This window comes from Chenopodium album, chromosome 18 (genome assembly GCF_948465745.1).
Source record: "Chenopodium album chromosome 18, dcCheAlbu1.1, whole genome shotgun sequence".
In the NCBI taxonomy this organism is placed as follows: Eukaryota; Viridiplantae; Streptophyta; class Magnoliopsida; order Caryophyllales; family Amaranthaceae; genus Chenopodium; species Chenopodium album.
Genome location: NC_137851.1, coordinates 6,885,090 through 6,907,252, shown reverse-complemented (window position 1 = coordinate 6,907,252; position 22,163 = coordinate 6,885,090). Strand labels below are relative to the sequence as shown.

At 33.8% G+C, this 22,163-nt stretch overlaps 2 protein-coding genes and 1 pseudogene across 4 annotated transcripts; 1 reads left to right on the top strand and 2 right to left on the bottom strand.

Moving 5' to 3' along the window:
* The first annotated feature begins 1,129 nt into the window (after positions 1–1,129).
* Positions 1,130–7,950, top strand: LOC145592903 (polyamine oxidase 1-like). Its single transcript, XM_081649412.1, has 10 exons — positions 1,130–1,201; positions 1,282–1,531; positions 1,634–1,741; positions 1,872–1,933; positions 2,531–2,685; positions 4,730–4,873; positions 5,952–6,101; positions 7,082–7,336; positions 7,508–7,589; positions 7,678–7,950. The coding sequence occupies exons 1-10, from the start codon at positions 1,150–1,152 to the stop codon at positions 7,890–7,892; spliced, it is 1,473 nt and encodes a 490-aa protein (XP_081505538.1). The 5' UTR covers positions 1,130–1,149; the 3' UTR covers positions 7,893–7,950.
* A 749-nt stretch (positions 7,951–8,699) lies between these two features.
* Positions 8,700–17,962, bottom strand: LOC145592901 (alpha-N-acetylglucosaminidase-like). Of its 2 annotated transcripts, XM_081649410.1 has the most exons (16): positions 17,873–17,962; positions 17,310–17,395; positions 16,380–16,474; positions 16,128–16,209; positions 15,548–15,654; positions 15,053–15,083; positions 14,454–14,571; positions 13,020–13,070; positions 12,750–12,859; positions 12,565–12,667; positions 12,373–12,471; positions 11,552–11,662; positions 11,071–11,318; positions 9,677–9,914; positions 9,438–9,516; positions 8,700–9,072 (listed from the first exon to the last, which is right to left on the bottom strand). In XM_081649410.1, the coding sequence occupies exons 1-16, from the start codon at positions 17,942–17,944 to the stop codon at positions 8,837–8,839; spliced, it is 1,866 nt and encodes a 621-aa protein (XP_081505536.1). In that variant the 5' UTR covers positions 17,945–17,962; the 3' UTR covers positions 8,700–8,836. The 2 variants fall into 2 exon arrangements, with proteins under 2 accessions (XP_081505536.1, XP_081505537.1); XM_081649411.1 differs by lacking the exons at positions 17,310–17,395; positions 17,873–17,962 and adding an exon at positions 16,882–17,142.
* A 544-nt stretch (positions 17,963–18,506) lies between these two features.
* LOC145591683 (alpha-N-acetylglucosaminidase pseudogene) lies at positions 18,507–20,441 on the bottom strand (annotated as a pseudogene). The gene is made up of 3 exons (XR_014102344.1): positions 20,160–20,441; positions 18,872–18,945; positions 18,507–18,786 (listed from the first exon to the last, which is right to left on the bottom strand). The product of XR_014102344.1 is annotated as an alpha-N-acetylglucosaminidase pseudogene (transcript).
* Positions 20,442–22,163: the final 1,722 nt, after the last annotated feature.

The following is a 22,163-nucleotide window of genomic DNA, read 5'->3' as shown; positions in this document are numbered from 1 at the left end:
AAGTGAAGCAATATACAACGATAAAATTTTTATTGTGATGAGAATACTTGTTCTGTGGCTTTGTGTTATTAGTGGAATATGATTAAGATTATTACATAAAGATGGGGAATTTTTGTACGCTTAGTTTGGCTTTATTAAGATTTCTAATTTTTTTTCGTATTAGTACATGCTAGATTATCGATAAAATTATAGGAGTAAATGTCAAGTTGGTTTCTTATATTGATTTTAAAAATTGAGCATAAAAATTCAAGTTTGTACGTGTCAATTAAGCATTTCTCAAAGGATAATAAACAAATATTTCCAACAAAAAAATATACTAAATATATCAAGATCCAAGAGTACACATAGATAAAAAAAAAAAAAAAAAAAAAATCAATATATCAAACATCACCGTCTAGGCTCTAGAGGAAAATGAATATAATGTAGAGTATCCATTTATACTAATTTTATGTAACAAACAATGCATGCCGATAAGTTTTTATCTCTTGTAATATGCGTAGTATGCAATATTTTTTTTTTTTGAAACCACATAGTATGCAACATTACATAAATTATTTTGTAGAATTGTTATATGAGTAATAGAACATACTCTAAGTATCAAAGTAAAATGAATAAAAAAAGTAGCAAAATTTAGAAGAAAAAACCATTTTTTTTTTTTTTTTTTTTGCCAGTATAAGACATGTTTGTAAAAGTTTTTTTTTGTTAAAGACAACCAACCCTTACTTTCCAACGTTGACTAGTTATTTGTTGGCGTTGACCCATCATGTGCCCTTTTTTCCCAACTATTTTCAACCCTTTTTTTTTTTTTTTTTTTTTAATTCCCTCTAATTCGCGTCATTTTTTACGAGTTCAATCATAAAATTAAAATTTGATGGTAAAACCCGACCCGTATTTTTTAATCTATTTGTCCCAAGACTCCCAACTTCTTATGGTCCATACTCGTAAGATTTGTAATTTTGGAAGTAGGCCCTCCAAATCTGTTAATTACGGAGTACCTTCCAAAACGAAATTAAAAAAAAAATAACATTTTTTTTTCTTTTAGGAAAAAAAAAAAAAAAAAAAAAACTATCTATATAAATAGACTCCCGCTGTTTTAACACCCCGCGTCCTCTCATCTTAAAGACTCAAACTAAAATCTCTCTATTTCTCATGGATTCTATCAAACATTGTTCAGTCATCATTATCGGTGCTGGAATCTCTGGTAAAACCACCATTAATCCTTCTTCAATAAAAAAATAATAAATTCCAAGAATATCTCCATTAATGCTCTGTTTTTCTCAGGTATATCGGCGGCGAAGCAACTCGCCGATAATGGCGTAGAAGATGTCGTAATTCTCGAAGCTTCTGATAGAATCGGCGGTCGAATTCGAAAGGAGCAATTCGCCGGAGTTCCGGTCGAACTTGGCGCCGGTTGGATTGCCGGCGTCGGTGGTAAACAGTCCAACCCGGTTTGGGAACTTGCTAATCGGGCCGGGTTACGTACTTGCTTCTCTGATTATAGTAACGCCCGTTTTAATATTTATGACCGAGGGTTCGATTTTTCTCTCTTTAATTTCAGTTTAAATGATTAAAATAGAAAGAAATTATAAAAAATTTATGGTACGTTTGAATCAATTTTGTGGAAATTTGGCAGTGGGAAGATATTTCCGAGTGGAATTGCAGCTGATTCGTATAAAAAAGCGGTTGACTCGGCAATTCAGCGACTCAAGGATGAAGTTGATAACACCAATGAGCCTCCCAAGTAATTTCGGAGTAAAACTTTTTTTTATTTTTAAATTTAATTTTTGTCGCACATTTTTTTTAGTTATATATAGTAATTTCAAAATTATATTAATTTTTTTTTTCAAATATCTAATTCTTTAAATTTGCAGTTTGCCGAAAACACCAATTGAATTGGCAATTGATTTTATCCTCCATGATTTTGAAATGGCCGGTGAGTTATTTATTTACTCATATTTTATTCATTTATCGTTATTCTAACTTTGGGGTAAATTGTAATATTGTGCAAGTATACACGATTTCTAATGTGCATCGGGACATAATGAAACTCCAAGGCTATTCTTTAGGGTTGTAATAATATTGTGCTAGTAGACACAGATCACACGATTTCTATTGTGCACCTGGACATAGGTAAACTCCAAGCCTATTCTTTGGGTTGTATATGATTGTGCAAGTAACACGATTTCTGTTGTGCATCGGGACATATATAAACTCGGATTCTATTTAAAAAGCTTCAAATGAGCAAAATATAACCACAAAAGAATGTTTTTTTTTACCATACCATATGTTTTCATAGTACACTCGAGTGTATACAGAGTGTAGTAATAAAGAAGACGTGCTATTCGTAATTATACAAACATATCTCATCTTTTTATTGTGCACCACTTTATTATTTTGATATGACAATTGAACTTAACTATGATTACACAAATTCAAGGAAAATATAAAGGTAACTTATTTTTAATGATCTTTAGCATAATTGATTGAGGAAAAGTGAGGTTAATATAATATGGGGTGTTGTTAATTGCAGAGGTGGAACCAATATCAACATTTATTGATTTTGGAGAAAGGGAATATCTAGTTGCTGATGAAAGAGGGTACGAGCATTTGTTATACAAATTGGCTGAAACGTTTCTCTTAACTTTTGATGGCGAGATATTGGATAATCGGCTCAAACTCAATACGGTAATTATTTATTGTTGATATAAGAAACAAATCCATTAACTAAAAGTCATACGAAATGATTGATTTTAAAATTAAACATGGTGCTAATATAATGTAATTTACCTTGATTTTTTAATCTATTTTGACAATTATTTTTAAAACAAATTCAGTTAATTTGTTTCAACAAATATAAAGATGAAATATTTAAAGTGGTGTAATTTTGCACGTTTCAATTCAATTCAATGAGCAGTTTTTGTTGTATGAAAATGATACCTTTGTTGAAGTTGTGTTTTTGTTGGTTATCTCTTTTTTTGTTTTTTTCATAAATGGGGAAAGTGTGATATCAATTCAACGAGCAGTTTTAGTTTGTTGTTTTAGGCTGTATGTGTCATATAATCCAATTTTTTATGCCTGTTTTCTCAATCTCACTTATGTCATGCAGTATCCTTTAGCTTTTAAATTGTAATACGTACGATTATATTTTTGTTTAGAATTGGCTCTGGTTTTGACTTAAATTAAATTAGCAAAAAGATAAACAAATTATGATAATGACACAATTTATGATTACGCCAACAACGACAATGACATTGAGGGTAATATGATAATCAATATGATTTTGTCACGGATCTTTGCTAATTATGTCTTTATTAGTAAGAATAGTTAAAAACGACAACTTATCTTGTCTTATTCGGTAATTGAAGCCCATTCTGTTTATGTAGTTTTGTACACTAATATTGAGCGGTTTTTTTTTTCTTTCCCCCCTATCCTTATAGTAGAGAGTGTAAAAAAAAAACAGTGATATAGGTGAGATTTGATCCAATCCAATGCAAAGTATGTCTTGATTATCAACTCAAAAAGCTCTAACCAACTTAGATAGCTAACACTCACCATATCAATCAGAGTTAATATTACGAGTAGAATGATTGAACTAAGATATATAGCTGTCATTATTATGTTAATGCATGGGTTAGAAGATCTGATTTGATATCTGAAAATGAAATGTGTTGATGTAGGCTTGGCTGTAGTTAGCTAGCTGGGTTGGGTGGTGTGTTTGAGTCTTGACCATCATTTAATTTTGCAGATTTGCACATGCACACATCAAATTGTGCAATGAAATCAATAAAATTCCTCCTTTTTCCTATTTTCATGACCCAATCAAACAGAGCCTTGTTTGACCTATCCATATTATGATTCCTAATCATACAGTAATGAATTGTGATGATTTTCTTCTTGACTCTCCTCAGTTGTTATTTGCATCATGGGTCCCACATATCTTGCACTACCTTTTTACTGTGCCCCGTATTTGTATGTTGCAATTTGCAAAAGGTTACAATACTAGCTAGATTATTAGCTACCTATTAATATAATGAAATGTCAAATCAGACTTAAAACCATGCAAGTCAATGATCCTCCTTTTTTTTTTTAAATAACTTGATTTAAAGTTATGTTTTGATTTAAAGGAGTTTGAGATCACAATACGCTACCTTATTAGGTAACACTTGTTAGAAGCTTAGAAAAATAGACTCACTTGTTTGTGAGAGTTTTATGAATCACATGGGGCAAAAAATAAGGGATAAAGAGAGTAATACGTTTGATTCTAAGGGTTATCATTCATTGCACCGTGGTTGCTATTGTCATATATTTTTCAAAAAAATGTTAATAGCCAGAACTTTATTACAGTTAGATCTAACAACACTTTGATAACAGTTGAACATTGATTGTAGATGCACATGATTTTCTTTAGTATACTGTGGAATGTTAAGGTAACTCAACATTTTAACTTGGTGTATTGATTGAAAAGCTCCCACTGACTCAAGGCGGGGTCATTTTTAAAACTTAATAGCTCAAATCATAAAAAAATCATGTAAAAAATTTTGCACTATTGAATATGTGATGATTATTGTGGTGGCGGTCGCTTGAATTCTATGTGCAATGTAATGATGGTATTATTTTATTTTTCTTGGTGGTAAATTGGTCCTCTAGAATTTAATAATTTTTATTCTTATCATCTTAATCTAGCTAATTTTTTTGGAATTAATCATGTACGTATATGGCTTATGGGCAGGTTGTTCGAGAAATTCAAAACTCGAGGAGCGGCGTTACGGTAAAAACGGAGGATGGTTCCATCTACGAGGCTAGTTATGTAGTTTTGTCAGTTAGCATTGGTGTACTCCAAAGTGATCTTATTTCTTTTCGGCCTCCTTTACCCGTACGTATCCTTTCTATTCTTGAGTACACGTTTACTATACTCCATACTCTGTATTGTACTCTGATTTTTATGCACATGTACTCCATGTATTGCACATTGGTGAACCACAGGTTGTGTTATGTATTCATGTTATTTCCAAGATCTTATATGTTTTTCTCCAATGTGAGATTCTAATGATTATGTATGGTTTATTTTATACATCTTCGGTTCATGGCTTCAGGCAATTGGTACCATCCTATTGGGATTAAGGCTTTGACATTGTTGTTGTGGTAGGAAGTATATAATGTTTTACACCTATAGTTGTATTGTATGTATAGTACCACCCAACTTATGGATATAACCATTGATAGTATTATTACTGCTAGGATACATGGTCTACAATAGGCTAAGTCCCTGGCTACGCTGCCCTCTGCTGAGGACTTTCAAAATTTCTGACATTTGATTTTAAGCCTTTTAGATCTTACAAGTGAACTACGGAGTATGAGTTAATCAAATACGGAGTTCTAAATAGCAGCCACGGTTATGTCCACGTGCATTCAGCAGCTATCTATAAATTTTCTTTGTTTTGTCTGGCCTTTTAGCAACTCCCAATTTGGAAGTATAGCCATGACTACCTTATAGTCTTATACGGCTGATTTTAGTCAATGATCATTGCAGTCCATCACCACATAGGAAATGTATTGAAACTTTAAAGTTCATATTGATTTATGATATAAGGGAAAAGAAATTTGGTGGGTGCAACGAACTAGATTAAGAATTGGACCACTCTCAAAAGCTAAATATTATCTTGTTGGTAAACTTGCAGGCATTCTGGCCTGCCCTGTGGACCCATAAATCTGTGAGATAGGTACAGCTATCTCACTATAGTACATGAGAATATCACATAATGTCATTTTCAGATTGAGTGATAGGAGTCTGAAGTATAAAATTAGTTCTTTTGAGGACTAATGGCCTAAAAATTTAGTTCGAGATTGTGAAATGCTGTAACATAAAGACATCATGTATTCATTTCCTGATTATTTCAGTGATGCAGTGGTGTATTTTTCTTATGTAACGACTCTTTCCGTGTTTGAAACAGAGGTGGAAGACAGAAGCCATTGAAAAATGTGATGTGATGGTATATACAAAAATCTTCCTTAAGTTTCCATCAAAGTTTTGGCCTTCTGGGGTGGAGAAAGAGTTCTTTATCTATGCACATGAGAGGAGAGGCTACTACACATTCTGGCAGGTTTGTTTGAGGCTTCATGTATCTGGCTAGTGAATTTTCTTTCTTCTATCTTTTTGCCGAGGCATTATAAAATTTACATAAAGTGGTGTGTTGGTGGCCTTGGTGCGCTCTGCATTTTTCCCTTTACGCAATGAAATCATTTAAGATCATCTTTTATTTAGTCACAAAGAGATTAACATGGTGGATTAGTGGGGTCTTTTGATGAACTTTAAGTTTTTTATGGCTTCATATTTCATGAAAAAGGATTAATCTGAGCGGTTTGGTTTATCAGAATGTCTGAATGCGCTCTCCTTGATTTCTTTTGATTATTTGGATAGAGGATCCACCCTCATTAAAATGTTATTTTACGGCTCCTGATGTGAGGATTCTCCTCAACAAATCAAAAACTGACTCACGTTGAACAAGGAAAAAAAAAAAAACGGTTTTACTTAAATTAATTTGGAGTCTGCCACAAATTACGGCATCAATTTTGTTGTTTAGATATCACTCATATTAGGCAAACTCTTTTAACGATGTAGATTGTTATGTTGAAAGAAATTAGTTTTGTTGAAATACTTGGTGTTTTCTTTTTAGCTTTTTGTGTTGCTCCTAATCCTATCTAATGGTACAGTGGCTTGTGTGTACCATGTCCCTTTCTATACATGGCTACTGTTTCTTAAAAAATGTGTCAAGATTAACTGTGTGCTGTGGAAGTCAGTCCATGGTTTTTATTTTATCGGCCAATGATCACAATACTGGGGAACAAAGTTGTTGAACTTAGCATAAGTTTGATTGAGGTGTTACCATATTTAACTAATGTGTCATGTGTGTAGCTTCCTGTGGACAATTTGAGTCATATTGCCTGTGATTTCCATTCGTGGTGTCAGTTAATTGCTGCATGATAAGACACCAAGATTTTGAGTATTTTTCCCTCTGTATAGTTGTTCTGAGTTTCTTCAAATCTGACCACAGTTGCTTATGTATTATTGACTTGTCAACAGCACATGGATAATGCCTTTCCAGGATCTAATATACTCGTTGTAACATTAACAAATGACGAGTCTAAACGTGTTGAGGCCCAATCTGACCAAGAGACTCTCAGAGAAGCCATGGAAGTTCTGAAAGATATGTTCGGCCCTGACATACCAGATGCTACAGACATACTTGTCCCTCGCTGGTGGAATAACCGTTTTCAGAGGGGCAGCTATAGCAACTACCCCATTATTTCCAACAATAAGGTTGCACGAGACCTTAAGGTACTTGAATTCTCATGGACAGATTGACTGCATTTCCTGTTGTTTTCTGCATTAAGCCTTCTTAAGGTGACATTATAATTGAAGAACATAACGAGTGCTATCTCCTTTGATTCACGGTTTGTCATATAACTGTTGAGCAAATTAGCTTATTCACTGTTTTTTTTGGATCAGGATCCTGTAGGGCGCATCTTTTTCTCAGGAGAGCATACCAGTGAGAGATTTAACGGCTATGTTCATGGAGGATATCTCGCAGGTAAATACTGTCAAATTTGATATCATGATCCTATTGATGCAGCATAGCATATATAATGTGGGTGACTAATCAAAACATATATAATCAGGTATTGACAGTGCAAACGCTTTGTTGGAAGAAATGATGACAGAAAAGGGAAGAAAAACCGACATTAGCCAACCTTTTCTATTGGAACCCTTGTTAGCATTAACAGGATCACTGACATTACCTCAAACTGAGAAAGTATCAAACCTTCATAAGTACGAGCTGCCTAGGCAAATCTTCCTTGGCAGTAACCTAGGAATGCCAGAAGCCATCTTATGACTAAATGGATCAATCACTGGTGAACAATTAGTTGGATTTCAGTGTTGCACTTGCCAAGACGAACAGCAGAGCAGGCTCAAGTGCACGACCAGCACAGGGCATTGGCTGGGGAGCAGCCAAGTCCACACCGTGGTTTGCCCCATTAAGCTAAAACTAAATAATAGTGACACAGGTGGGGAGCTGCGTGCATTGGCTGGCGTGGTTGATGTATAATTACGGAAAGTCTAATTTGATAAGTTGTAACAGTATATGATTCGGATTTGCTGATACCTAGATAGGAATAAAGATATTGATTGAAGTGATGAAGTGGATTTCAGGTAGAGTTTAGTAGTTTTGGTACGTATATGATTATCTGATGGGAACTTTCTTGTTGTTTGAACTCTAAAAGATTCATATTGTAAAGACAAATTACATTGGTATTTTTAATTTAATTTAAATCTGTTAACAAATCCAGATACTACTAAATTCTCTGTCTCATCACTTCATCAGTACACTACTACACTGCACCTACAATGATTTTGTATCCGGCTGCTGGCACGGAAGCTTTGGTTTGGTTCTTCCAATTTGGACAACAGTGATACTGAAAGTGGGGAGCTGTATCCATTGGCTGGTTAAATTTACCTCGTATTCGCGTAAGATTGAAGACATTTGATTTATACAACTATGAACTCCAGGCATACAATTTGCAATTTCTAGTAGGAAATTCTCTGCAGCATTTTATACTTTTATACCATTCTATTCTAGGAAAGATTCAAATTGAAAAGATAATTAAAAAAAGACCAAACATTAAATATAAATATTCTCAAGACTGCAAAACGCAATTTCACAACAAAATTGTTTACAAAAAAATAAAAGAAACAAACTGCTGTGCATCTCTGAAAGTCTGAATGTACTCGCCTTTGACAGGTGCTCAGCAGCCAAAATTGTTTATAAAGCTGAAGTCCCTAGCTGAAGTATTTTTCATACATTTTCTTAGATACAGAAAGTGCATCTCCTCGAGCCTTAAGAGGGTAGATCTTCGTATCAGATTGCCATTTGTTTGAATACGATATCCAATTTCTTCTCCATACATCAATCTCAAAGGTCTCCTTATCTTTCAGGGCTTTTCTGAGATGATCAAAATATGTTGCTGCGCGAGGATAGTGATAGTCTTCCAATAGTCCACTCCAGAATTTGCTAGCTAAAAGAGCACACTAATTAGTGATATTATACCCTTGTTTAGTTATATATGACACCAACAGTCAACAAAACGTTGGTGCCTACAGAGCAATTGAAGATGAAGAGAATTAGCCCATACAACCAATGTAGTATTAAACATAACTAGTAGGAGAGCATAAAGTGGGGATTCTACCATTGAGCTTCCACCTCCGAACCTTGAGGTTAGGGGGGAGGGGGTATCCGGTATCTGATTATTACACGACATTCCTTAAACTGAGACTTTCAGTAGCACTCCTTTTAAAGAGTCAAAGGGGTTGTGCCCTCCAAGGGAAAATACTTACTGTAACAACAAAAATAATGACAATTACTAGGAATAGTAGATTTTACCATAATCATGGACCTTGCTTTGATGGTTTTCTGTCGTATCAAACCACATAGTAACTTGAGTCCTCGCGTTCCACTCATACTGCAACAAAAGCAAAATTGCATTAAAAACAGGGAGTTTAGGTCTCACCATAACATGGAAGTCCGATTTTAAACTCTTATGGTCATGGATCATAGGTTGGAGGACTTGTATCTTCATCTTACTCTTATTATGTCACAACAAAATGAAGATTATGTCTGACCTGCCTCATCTCTTCAGGATTTGCAGCCATTCTTTTTGCACTATCTAGCCAAGTCCCAAGAAGAAAATTGTCATCAGTAGCAACAACTTCGTCAATGTCTTTGATGATCTGAATGAATTTCTGGCTGTGAAAATCTAACGCTTTTAAATCTTTGCGCTGAAAGGCAGTCACTGCTTTCAGGTATACATCATTTCCTAGCTTTGAAAGTACTTGCCGAGTTAAATCAACCAAATCGTACCTGATGTTGGACGAACCAATCAGCCAAGTTTATATTATGCAAGTATGCAACTGTAATCCCATTTCTACTATAATTAGTCTAGAAAATTCGGTTTCTGTACAAAGCATTTCAGTTCTACAGATAATACTGATGTATCTATCGTTTAAGATAGAGAAAAAAGTTACTCCGGAGTATGTTGCCAAGTAATTCCACAATTTTTATGTTAAAATTCTGCAACTCAAGATTACTTTTACCAGCCTAAATTTTAGACCCTTAATCCCTGCTAAGCTCAATTGTGAAAAAAAAAAAAAAAAAAAAAAAAAACTCAGTTATAATAAGATCTATTTAAGTTAAAATCAGTTTAAACCAAGAAAAATAAGTTGCATTCAATAAAAGTCAGTAAAAATCACAAAACCAATGACTCTATGTCCTCATGTAACAAAAGATACTAGTGTCAGTGAATCAGTATAATCAGTTTTAATTAATAAAATAAAGTCAATTTCAATCGGCAAAAATAAGTTTTAATTAGTAAAAATCAATTTAGTCATTAAATAGAATTTCAATTCATTATAAAAATAAAAATAAAAAAGCAAACAAAGACTTTAGCTATGTTCTCTTCACCATTCTTATTAGAACAGAAACCAAAAAAATTCAGACCACACCAGTTTAGTTCTTATATAAATTTGCTAATTGCTGGAGACTTAGGCTATGTACTCTTCACAAGCAACTTGTTGCTGATTCTTATTAGAATCAGAGACCATAAAATTCAGACCACGCCAAATAAGATCTTACATGCATCTTACATGCATTTGCTAATTCTCAAACATCGGCATTATGTATAAATAATAATTATGAAACTTGGATATTTGGAAAGCTTACATACGAATCTAATTAGATCCCATTTGATAAATTATTCTTATGCATATAAGAGTAAAGATACAATCAAAGTTCAGTCAAATAAGAGATAAGACCACAAAAAATTCAAATTTGACCTACAAAAATTCAGGACAAAACACCTTGTTTCAGGTGAATTGAACATAACCTTAGTTTACTTGCAAGCTACTCACATGAAGCAGTGTAGTACCTTCCATTTGTTACAGATATATACTTCGTATATATTTCAGAATTATAGGACAAGTGACTGGCCAAAAAAAGAAAAATTCTGATAGAAGTAAACCTGAAAGTAAGACTTCCAACAAGGTACTTCCCTGCATCAAGAAACAGATGTAAAGCTTTAACTACTTCCTCAGTTGGATACCAGATATGCGGCGTTGGCAAGGAACGCGGTGACTCAAGCAAAAACTGCCTCATACTTTTGTGTAAGATGAGAAAATTTTCTTTCTCATATTCTCTGGTTACATCTAGTGTCGCGTTGTTTACAGGATCCCAATCAGGAAACTTAACAATATAATCCATTGTGTGATCCTGGACAATGAAAAAAGGTTGAAAACATGCCAAATATCAACTATTGTAAAAGGAGTATTAAATCATCTCAACACTGATAAGCATTACATCACATTAGCATTAGATGTTCTGATTCATATTCGATCTGCACATTAAGACGAATACTGTGAAATGCTGAATCATTGTTGCATACTTGCATGAACCTTTGTAAAGAAACCAGCTACACTAACAGGTATAAAGAACAAATGACTTACTCCAATCATATCTGTACAGTTGTAAATGGTGTGGTAGAGAATTTCCCAAGCAGTCTCTAGTTGATGAATAGCTTTACCGTAGCGCCTACGAGAGTAAGTTTTAATCCATTCCTGTGTGAAGATAATAATCAGTTAAACACAAGTTTTTTAGAAAAAAATACCACAATAAATAGTTTATAGATTCAGAACCATCTCTGAGGGCAAAGGTCCTGAATTCTGGGGGCTATATATGACTGGAAATCTATCCGAAAAACAAGGACAACAAGTGAAAGATGCTTATCCAACATCCTGTTAAAGAGAGGTGTTAAAATTGAGGATTTCCAGCAGGAATTATGCAATCAATTCGACATACAAGTTTTGAGATGAGATCGATGTGAGGACAAGACAGCATCAGAAGAAATGCAAAATAACAGATGCTTGTTGTATCATATAAGGGTTTCCAGTAGTAGAAAGATAAATGCTAGAGTGCCATAAGTAATATTTATGCCAGAAATCTTCAGTTTATGATTTGGGTTTGGTACTATATTTCTATGTGAGGGTCTCCTGTAGGATGACTTACTCATCAAACATGGCTGTTGGGGTAAGATCAAAGTAAAATTACCTTCAGCAGCAGAAGAATTAACACAAAATTTTAATTACAACGGGTACAAGCATCGAATATGGGTACATATTCAAGTGTCTGATCAAGGCTCAATTTCCGAATACAGAGACCCTGTCCTAGAATTGGACATGGGCATTGGAGATCTGGAAGTCCTTCCACAGTACCAATTTATATTAACACATTATCTGTAAGTACATAGGAATTACATCTATTCACCTACCACAAGTTCGACCTTTTCATTTCGATAAGCCATTTCAGACATGAGTTCATACATAACTGGATTCTGCTCTATTCCTTCCATGCACATACCAACACCAACCTAGGTGCATCATGTAACAAGATATGAATATCAGGACACATAAACTTTTATTACAAGTCAGTAAAGCTGAGATTATGATAATAGAAATCATACAATTGTTGAATTCTTGCTATTTCGAGCATTAACTGGCCCAGAAGATATGGAGTCCAGTAAACCATACATATCCATATTTCCACCAAAGTTGTGAAGCATGCACCTGCTAACAAAAAATTACAGAAATTAACAAAGATTTAATGCAGTTCACTGATTGATGATGACACCAACTAAAAAAAGGTTACCAGATATAAGGAGTGCCATAGAATTGAGAAGACTTTTCCCATATGGGCTTTACGTCTGCAAATAGATGAAGAACTATCATCTTCCCTTTTGGGACAGAATGAAGAAGAGCCTACATTGAAGAGGGTGTCAAAATTCACAACAAAGAGACAGCATGCAAAAATCTTTTTGTTTGATTCAACTAAGTATTCGAAAAGTAAGGAGCAACAGCTTGAATATATATCCAGAAAGAAAATTCATGAACTCATACTAAACAAGACTCATAAACATACTTCCATTTGAAGCTGCTTCCAAATATTTGAAAGTGAATAGAAGAGCCATCCCTACAAAACAAAGTAAAAAAAAAAAAAAAAAAAAAAAAAAAAAAAGTTAAAAAAAAGAGAGAGAAAAGGGATTGCACAATTACTAGCAGAATAGATAAGTTAAGCCTGCACTATATGAACAAATATAGAGTCTTTGTTGATTTGAAACTTTACATGCAAACATACAATTATATAGTAGATGATAGCAAACCGTATGTCGGGTGTCGGCACTTGGTTTATATATAGTCCTTTTTAGACTTCATGATGAATCAGTTAAATGACAAGCTCATATAGGAGTTTATAGACTAGTCACTTGCTAGTTGCACTCATCACCATCTTCAGTCCCCTATTCTTCTCTTTTTCCAAAAGAACATAAATACTCAGCTCGAATTTTCTGGGAATGGATATGAAGGCTAACATGCCATGAACAACTGCTATCTGGATGAAGTAACAAGAGGAGACTGAATTGTATTAAAATTGTCTACAATTTGTGGTTACTTGAAAGTAAATGCCAGATTTGAATCAATGCAAGAGAGAATTATACGAGGAAACTTCCTATGCCCAATAGGAAGCGGAAAATCTCAACTACAGGCAATTTGAATCAAACTCTTCATAATAAAAGTACATCAACTCAGTCACAATCCTATTACTAACTCGAGCCATTCCTCATCAAACTCAAGTTACCAACATTCTGTTTATTGATTATCAATTGACGGAATTGACAACTTAGATAACAATGAGGAAACAAATTCTCAAATAAAAAATTTAGGTGCATGAAAGTCATGACTTGAACTAACTTCCTAGGAGCAGACTCTTAATTAAGTTCCTCTAGACCATAGTTCCTTGATTGTTCCAACTACTCTTGAGTTTCCAGTTAACTTACAAAGAGGCCTAAATGTATCCTCCTACATGTTAGACATCTTTCTTGAAAACTCAGAAACTCCATGCTAAAGTCATCCTTGTTCAAAGTAACTTCACTGAACTATGCTAGCATAAAGCCATAAACACTTCGATGATCATTAATAAATTAGTTCGCCGTTGTTATCATCAATCTGTAAGGCAGAGAAGTGATTATATACAATATATATATGTATATAGGGAGGGACCTGGTGAGAAACTGAGAATAAGTCCATATGTGAGAACCCATACAACCATATTTATACGAGAACTGATATTTACATGGAGGACTAAATATTATCAAAGCATTTATTATGTGCATTATGTTTCAAAACCAATCAATCTCCAAATCACGTTGCTAAATGTTTTTTCTATTATTGAAGTCTGGAGTCTGGTATAATTTTAGCAATCATACAATACCAACCAGGCAACCAGACATTAAAAAGGGCTATGAGGGCCCGGAAAAACAGGGATTATAAGAAATGGGAGAAAGAAATAGGTAAGTACCTGCATAAGCCACACAGCATGTTTATCACCTTTGGCCATTGCTTCATAAACAGCAGCCCCAAATGATGACAGATAAGTCGGATCATCAGTGGGTGGAAGGTTTTCATTGAATGTGTCACTGTCCATGTTAAAACATTAGAAAAGCAAATATGAACCAGCAGAATAATGCTGAATATTATAACATGAAAAGTTAACTAAAAAGTTGCCCGCAATCATCTGATAAGTGGTGGAATGTATTGAGTGTGGTTTTATGAGTGTGTGTGTGTGTGTGTCTGTGTAACAATCATAAATTTACAGTAACCAAATTAATAAGATCAACAATTGCACTGAACAAATATGTTCCTATGACACAAGGTGGTTTGTGGCATAAACTCTTTGCCACGAATAGCACACGGAATCTACACTAAAAAAAAGAGTTATACAGCAGGGGGAAAAAAATGCAAGACTGATGCTACCTACTCAGGCAACTAATGTCTACACAAATGTTGATAGGAAAGGACTAGATGTACTACCTAGTATTATCGGTTATGAAGCATAGTTCGTCATAGATTTACTGAGCTTAAAAATAAATAAATAAATAAAATTGACCATTTACTTACCAGTTGTATATGTCAGTCACATCTCCGTACTCTATTTAATGACAAAGATAGCAACAGATAAGCTCATCAATCAATTGAAGTTCCAAGAATAAAACTGTTATAATAAAATACAGCAAGCTTGTTCAACAGTACATATAATTACATTCAACCTTTGCTAAATCAGAAAGATAACTCTTACAGTGTTATTAATTTTTTCATATGAAGCAAGGCAGAAAACTTATCAAACTCTAAATCCTGATTATTTGATTAAGGTTTTGAATTTCTTAGACTAATCCTAAGCCTGACCTAAATAATCAAGCAACAATCCAAATTCACTTTTGAATTTAAGGTTTAAAACTAACAGATGATAGTTTACACAAAAGAAAAAATACGATTTTATTTATCTCATTCTGCCTATTAATGTACTTCGTATTATATTCACACAATTGTTAGGTTATACACAAGGGAGCATGATATGATTACACTACTAGTTAATGTGCATAAGAGACAGCTCACCTTTAATTTGCTTCTTAATAAAGGCCTCACCAAGCTTTACAAATAATGGATCAGAAGGATCTAAAAGGAAGGTACAGCACCATCTGGGGTCACCACTAACAGATTTCCTGGAAAAAGATCAAGAGCAGGATACAAAATTATTATCCAATTCATCCACTTAACAATTAATAACATATCTTCTATCAAACTAATGTAACCATTAAGTGTTTCACTAAACATTTTGATCATTGCACACACTGGTGGAAGTGTAGAGGCGATTAGCACAGCTTTAGAGTGAATTCAGAGATTGTTTTACTATATGAAAGAGAACAAGCCTCTTGAGTCTTGAATGCTTATACTTATCCTCCAGATTTGCTGTTTTTCCATTCAATCATCCTCAATTCCTCATCTTCTTCCCTAATTCTTCTCATTTAATCTCTAAATTCAGTCCGAAGCTATGCTAACTCATAGCAGATTATAAAAGGTGGCTAACAGCCATCCAGACGTAGGTAAATGCACAATCAGCAGATATATTACTAAAGAAAATATCAACAAAAGCTTGCATATAATATATGGAAAAGTAGCAAGAAAAGTGACATACCACTTCCCCAGCCTGGTTATTTTTGAAGAAGGGAAAGCTTTTCTAAGGGCTGCTGGTACATGTCCAGAGAATGAAGGCAATACTGACACAAGGAAATATTAGAATTAGATCAATCTTAAATATCAATTTTTACTAAAAGTAAACAAAACTTCCATAAACATACAACTATACAAGTTTATGAAATGTCAGTGTAATACTTTTCTCTCAAATTTTGGTTGGTTATAATAACATATGGGATTCATCCAAATATACCTGGGGTCATTCCTAGCTCCAACATACGAGTTAATATCTGCTTCTGTAAGGCCAACTGCTGATCCAGCCAATTTTGTGATAATGGTCCGCCCCAGCTGTTACAGGACAGACATTGGGCTGTTAGAGATGAAGTTATAATTATAACCTATTAAGAACAAAATGCACCATCAGTTATCTATCCAACCAGAACAAAACGTTGTACAAAGCCCTATGCACAATATCTCAAATATCATTCTTGTGTATGCTACATGAATTTAGATGTTCTTCACTTCTTCCTAAAGAATGTTCATGTAATATGATGAAAATTTCCTCCAACCCTGATCTATTTGTTGATGATCACGAAGAAATGTTTGTATCTAAATTAGCAGTTCATTAATAGCACAAAATTGTGATAGACCATTATGCAACAATTCACTCACACAGAGCAAAGAAGGCATTCCAGTTGAAAGTAAAAAAGGTACAAGTTATAATTTAATGGATAAGTTGGATATAGGACAGAAACCTTGAAAATAGTGTAGACTGTAGAGTTGCAGAGTATTCTCAATAGAATATATCTAACTTGAACAATATATAATTAACACTCTAGCAGTGTGTTTGGAAAGAGAAATGGAAAGGAAAACAAGGGGAGGTAGGGGGAGGGAAGAATGATGAGTTTTTCGTCCAAATCTCTCCATTGTTTGAGAGATCAATTTCTTACAATTTAATCCCTCCATTTATCTTCCCTCCAATTCCCTTCTTCCTCATTTGTTATCCAAATGAAAGATTATCCATCCCTCCATTTCCCTTCCCTTCCCTTCCCTTCTTTTCCCTCCCTTACCTTCAATACAATCAAAGCGTAGATGTCAAAGATTCACAGAGCTCTACTTTAACCTTTATAGTTGGTATGCATTAAGGGAAAATGACAATGAGATGCATTAATTATGTACTGACCCATGCAGGTTTCCCATGCGTGCCCATGAAAGGAAGGCAGGCCCACCAAAGAAATCATTGAGATCTTCTTTACTGATATTGAAGTCCTGAAACCAGGACAGTTGGAAAAGGAAAAAAACATCTATTACAAATATGTGTTAATCATATTCAATTTAACTCTCCTCAGGATGCAGGAATGGCTAACATGGTTTGCAACATTAGAGCCAAGATTTCAATGACTTGAAACAGTTTCAAGTGCTGTTTGTACTATAATCAAATTATTGCATAGTTCATTGGAGTTTAGCTTAGTGACTGTAAATTGACGGTCAAAGTCCTTAGTAGAGAAGTGTGAAACAATCAGGAGCACAGTAACCAACAACCCAAACTTTTTCCTACTTATCAGGCGAGTTGGTTAAATGGGCAGTTGTGCATCTAAATATCAGGTGAGAAAGCTCCAGTTTAGTTGCAACCTTATCCTAAGAGTTGGCTTGATTATGCATGCATAAGGCATATACACAGCTTAGTAAATGCTTTCTAAGGATGACTAAAAATCGTCAGATACAATAAGATTATCATGCACTCACAGCAAAGACTTTCTGCCAAATGGCCTCTTGCCCAGTAAAAGCTAAAGGCAGGTTAATCCCTTGAAGAGCCATCCAGTCAATCTCTCTCTCCCATCTTTGCCAATCCCACCAAACATAGGAATCTGCAATAGGAGAAAGTCAATTATAGACCAATAAACGAATCAAAAGTATTGAACATTATTGAAGAAGGTGAAAGTGAGGAACTGAAAACTATTAGCACGAAGTGTCAAAAATGACCAATATGGTACAACCAGAATGCCAATTCATAGACATAAAAATAAAAAAATCAAAAGTACATGTAATGCAGTGTCGTTTAGGATGTTGCAGAATAAAATACAATAGAAAAGGACGGTAAGAAGGAGAAACGAAGCATAAATAATATAGATAGACATTTGAGTTTTCATTCAGATAATATCGATCACATCCAGCTTATGATATCTGTTCAGGTGTTTAGGCCCTTTTAGGGACTCCAAGTTCCCCCTGATATCATCCATTTGTATCCAAAGACGATTCAATAAGGACGATTTGGGTCCATCATAGCATGATATAAACATATAATCATGAATCACACAAAATTAAACCAGCATCATTAATTGCTGTTTCATATTAGTGGCTTTTAAACAACACTGCAAATTTATTGAGGATGAAAACAGCAGCAGAAAGCAAAGAAATGAAAGCCATGGGCAGTAGTATAACACTCACAACTTGAAGTAACAACATTTTGATGATAATTCAACGGAACAGGACGTTTCATGACCAAGCCTCCATCTTTTACAAAAGGAAGTGATCCTGGTTCTGGGATAGAACCCATTTGAACTCCTCCAGTCTTCTCCCAAGAAATATGTGCACCACACAAATACTTCAAGTACCAGTGAAGGCCGGATGCTATTTCCACTGCTGTGGTGCCCTTTATTCTGAAATATGACTAACCACATTTACATTTCATGCCAATTCAGATATAGGGGTAGTATTTGATATGACAGTTCTTGTTTTACATACACTATCTGTGGTCCATGACTGCTTGATCTGTTGCAATTTTCAATCCAGAAGCAACTGTCCCCGCCACAAACATCCTAGTACATGGAAATAAGTTTATGCATTTATGTTAATACAACCTGTTTATCAGCTATTGCAAATTTGCAATACTCGTATGAGTTGTAGACTGCTCTAAATCTTGGTTACATAAAAAACTACTTCAATCACACACGCATAAAGTTATACACAAGCTACATACAGACTGCCAGTCTGCGAATGAGATTATTATGCAACAATCTCGAAGAACACAGAATCAAAAGGAAGACTGTGGTATACTGGTATGGTATCCATAAGATTAAAATGTACTCTACAAAAATTTATGAGTTGATACAATGCTCAAGAGATTAATAAAACTTAAATTGATCAATACCAAAGTAAATCTCTACTCCCCCCGTCAAACAATACAAAGCCTATTTGGGTTGCCCTTTAAAGTCGATTAATGTTATTTTAATATTTTAATTAAGATTCCAATCATCCAATCAAACTTTAAAAGGTAAGTTGGAAAAAAAAAAAAAAAAACAAAACAAATGTTTCATCAATCTTAATAAAAAAAAAAAAGGAAATTAATGAGTTATTTGAATTAGAAAAAAAAAAAAAAAATGCTATACATAGCCCTTAGGGCTACATATAAGCATTAAATTTACACTTAAAAATCGTAAAAACTTAAAAAATCATCCAAATATAAACACTAATTACACTGATTTACGCGTGTTTTTGTGATGAATTCCTAGTTTTATACAATTTTCAAGAGTATATTTAATGCTTATATATAGCCCTTATATAGCATTACCCAAAAAAAAATATTGTAGACATTAATATTGAAAAAACACTATTTACCTTTATTTCTATAAAGTATCTTTGTTCCTATTACTTTATGTTCTTTAATAATTTACATAATTTTATCATCTCCGCCCCTTAGCGTATTTTTACGAAAAATAATTATTAGTAAATTTAACTCTTGCACGTATCGCGCGCATAAAAGCTAGTGTCAAATATGATGTGAATGAAGCAAACTCCCTAAAAGCTACTGTAACATAACAACAAGATGGTTCAACCAACAATCAACATAATTAAATATTATCAAAAACCCATATATATATATATATATATATATATATATATATATATATATATATATAATTAAGATGAAAACTAGATACATGTCATGATGTCAAACGAACAGATATTAGTTGGAAAGATGATACCTTTGAAATAATTTTTTTTAAAAAAAAAGTGAAAAGAAAGATGATACCTTTGAAATAATCTGGAAAATGAAGGAAGAAGAGTGAGAAGGCAATAATCTATGAAGAAGGGTTTTAGCTGCATTTTCCTGGACTGTAGGAGTTGACCTTTGGGAATCTAAACGGCTGATTAAAGCCTTAATAGGATCTGTTTCCAATTTTTTAGGTGAATCAACAAGTGTTGGGGATGTACTGTAGTATATTGAGTAGGATTCATACCCCAAAAACAAAAGTATGTTCAAAATCAAAATTAGAATTAAGAGTAATGGAAACAAAGATCTTGAATAGTACATTATTTTCCTAGACAATGACATCAAGTCAACTCACTTGTTTTCAGCAGTCTCAATTCTTTTCCTCAATTCCCATCCTCTAGGATCTGGGTCTTATTGACATGTTGTCTTTTGTGGTCAAGTTAACATTAAAAATTAAAAATACATTCATTTTTTAAAAAGCCCCAATTTATCGTGAAAAACAAAATTTGTTTGTTTAGTGGCATTTTTATAAATATAACAACAAAAATATTCTAATTAGCCTCACATGTTTTAAATGAATCAACATTAGTGGAATCCACATTTAATAAAAGTTGTTGATTTATTTACATAAATGCCACCAGACAAATATTTTTTTTGTTTATCATGGAGATAACTTGTATAAAGTATTTTCTCTACATTTTTTCATCAAAATTTTAAATTTAATGACATATTTTCTCACATTATATATGGAGAATATACAAGTTTATCTTCATAATAGATAAAAAAGAGTTTATCGAGTGACATTTCTGTAAATAAATCAACAACTTTATTAGACGGGGTTCCATAAATATTGATTTATTTACGGAAAGGAAAATTTGTCAGAAAAAACCTTTTAAAAGCACCATTTTGTGGAAAAAAAAAACCTTTTAAAAGCTTTTTGGTTAAAAAAAACCACCACGTTCATTTTTTTTGCGAAAGGAAACCCATTTCCTTAATTATCCTCTAATTAACTTGATTAAACTCTAATTTTCTCTCATTTGTTCTAATTAACCTCTAACCCACTCAATTACTAAATAATTAGATTTTATATATATATATATATATATATATATATATATATATATATATATATATATATATATATATATATTTATATATATATAAACCACTAATCAACCACCCCTTCCCCTTCTTCCTCCCTTTCCCCCTCCTATGGGGGCAACCCCCTCACCCACCGGACCCGTCACCCTGATCCCCCCACCTCCGATGACCCGCCTTCACCGCCGGTTGACCCTCCCCTTTCCCCTTATCCCTGTTGGCAACCACCACCCCCCTTCAATTTTTCTGGTTCTTATCTACTTAACACATGCTCAAATCAAGTCCAAAACAATTGCAATTTGCTTCTAAATCACCTTAACATCATATACATACATAATCAAAGCCAAAACAAGCATTAATTACAAGCAAGATGCACAAATTAAAAACCCCTAATCAATTTTCTAGGGTTTTTTAAAATCAAGGAGGTGGTTGTCATATGAGGTGATAGGGGGAAAGGGAGAGTCGTTTGGTGGTGGAGGGATCTGGGCATGCAGCGGGTCCGGTGAGGTAGGGGGGTTGCTGCCATGGGAGAAGGAAAGGAGGAGGAAGGGGAGGGGGGAGAGGAAGGGTGGTTGTTTTTTTATTTTTTATTTTTTTAATTTTTAAATCTAATTATTTAATAATTTGGTAGGTTAGAGGTTAATTAGAAGAAATAAGAAAAAATTAGAGTCTAATTAAGTTAATTAGAGGGTGATTAAGGAAATAGGTTTCCTCTCGCAAAAAAAATAAACGTGGTGGTTTTTTTTTAACAAAAAGCTTTTAAAAGATTTTTTCTTCGCAAAATGGTGTTTTTGAAAGGTTTTTTTGAAAGGTTTTTTTTAACAAATTTTCCTTACGGAAATACCACTACATAAACAATTTATGTTTATCTTGAAGATTAACATGGGGCTCCCTCATATATATGTGCTGACAAGAGTGTACGGAGTACTTTATTGCAAATGTAGA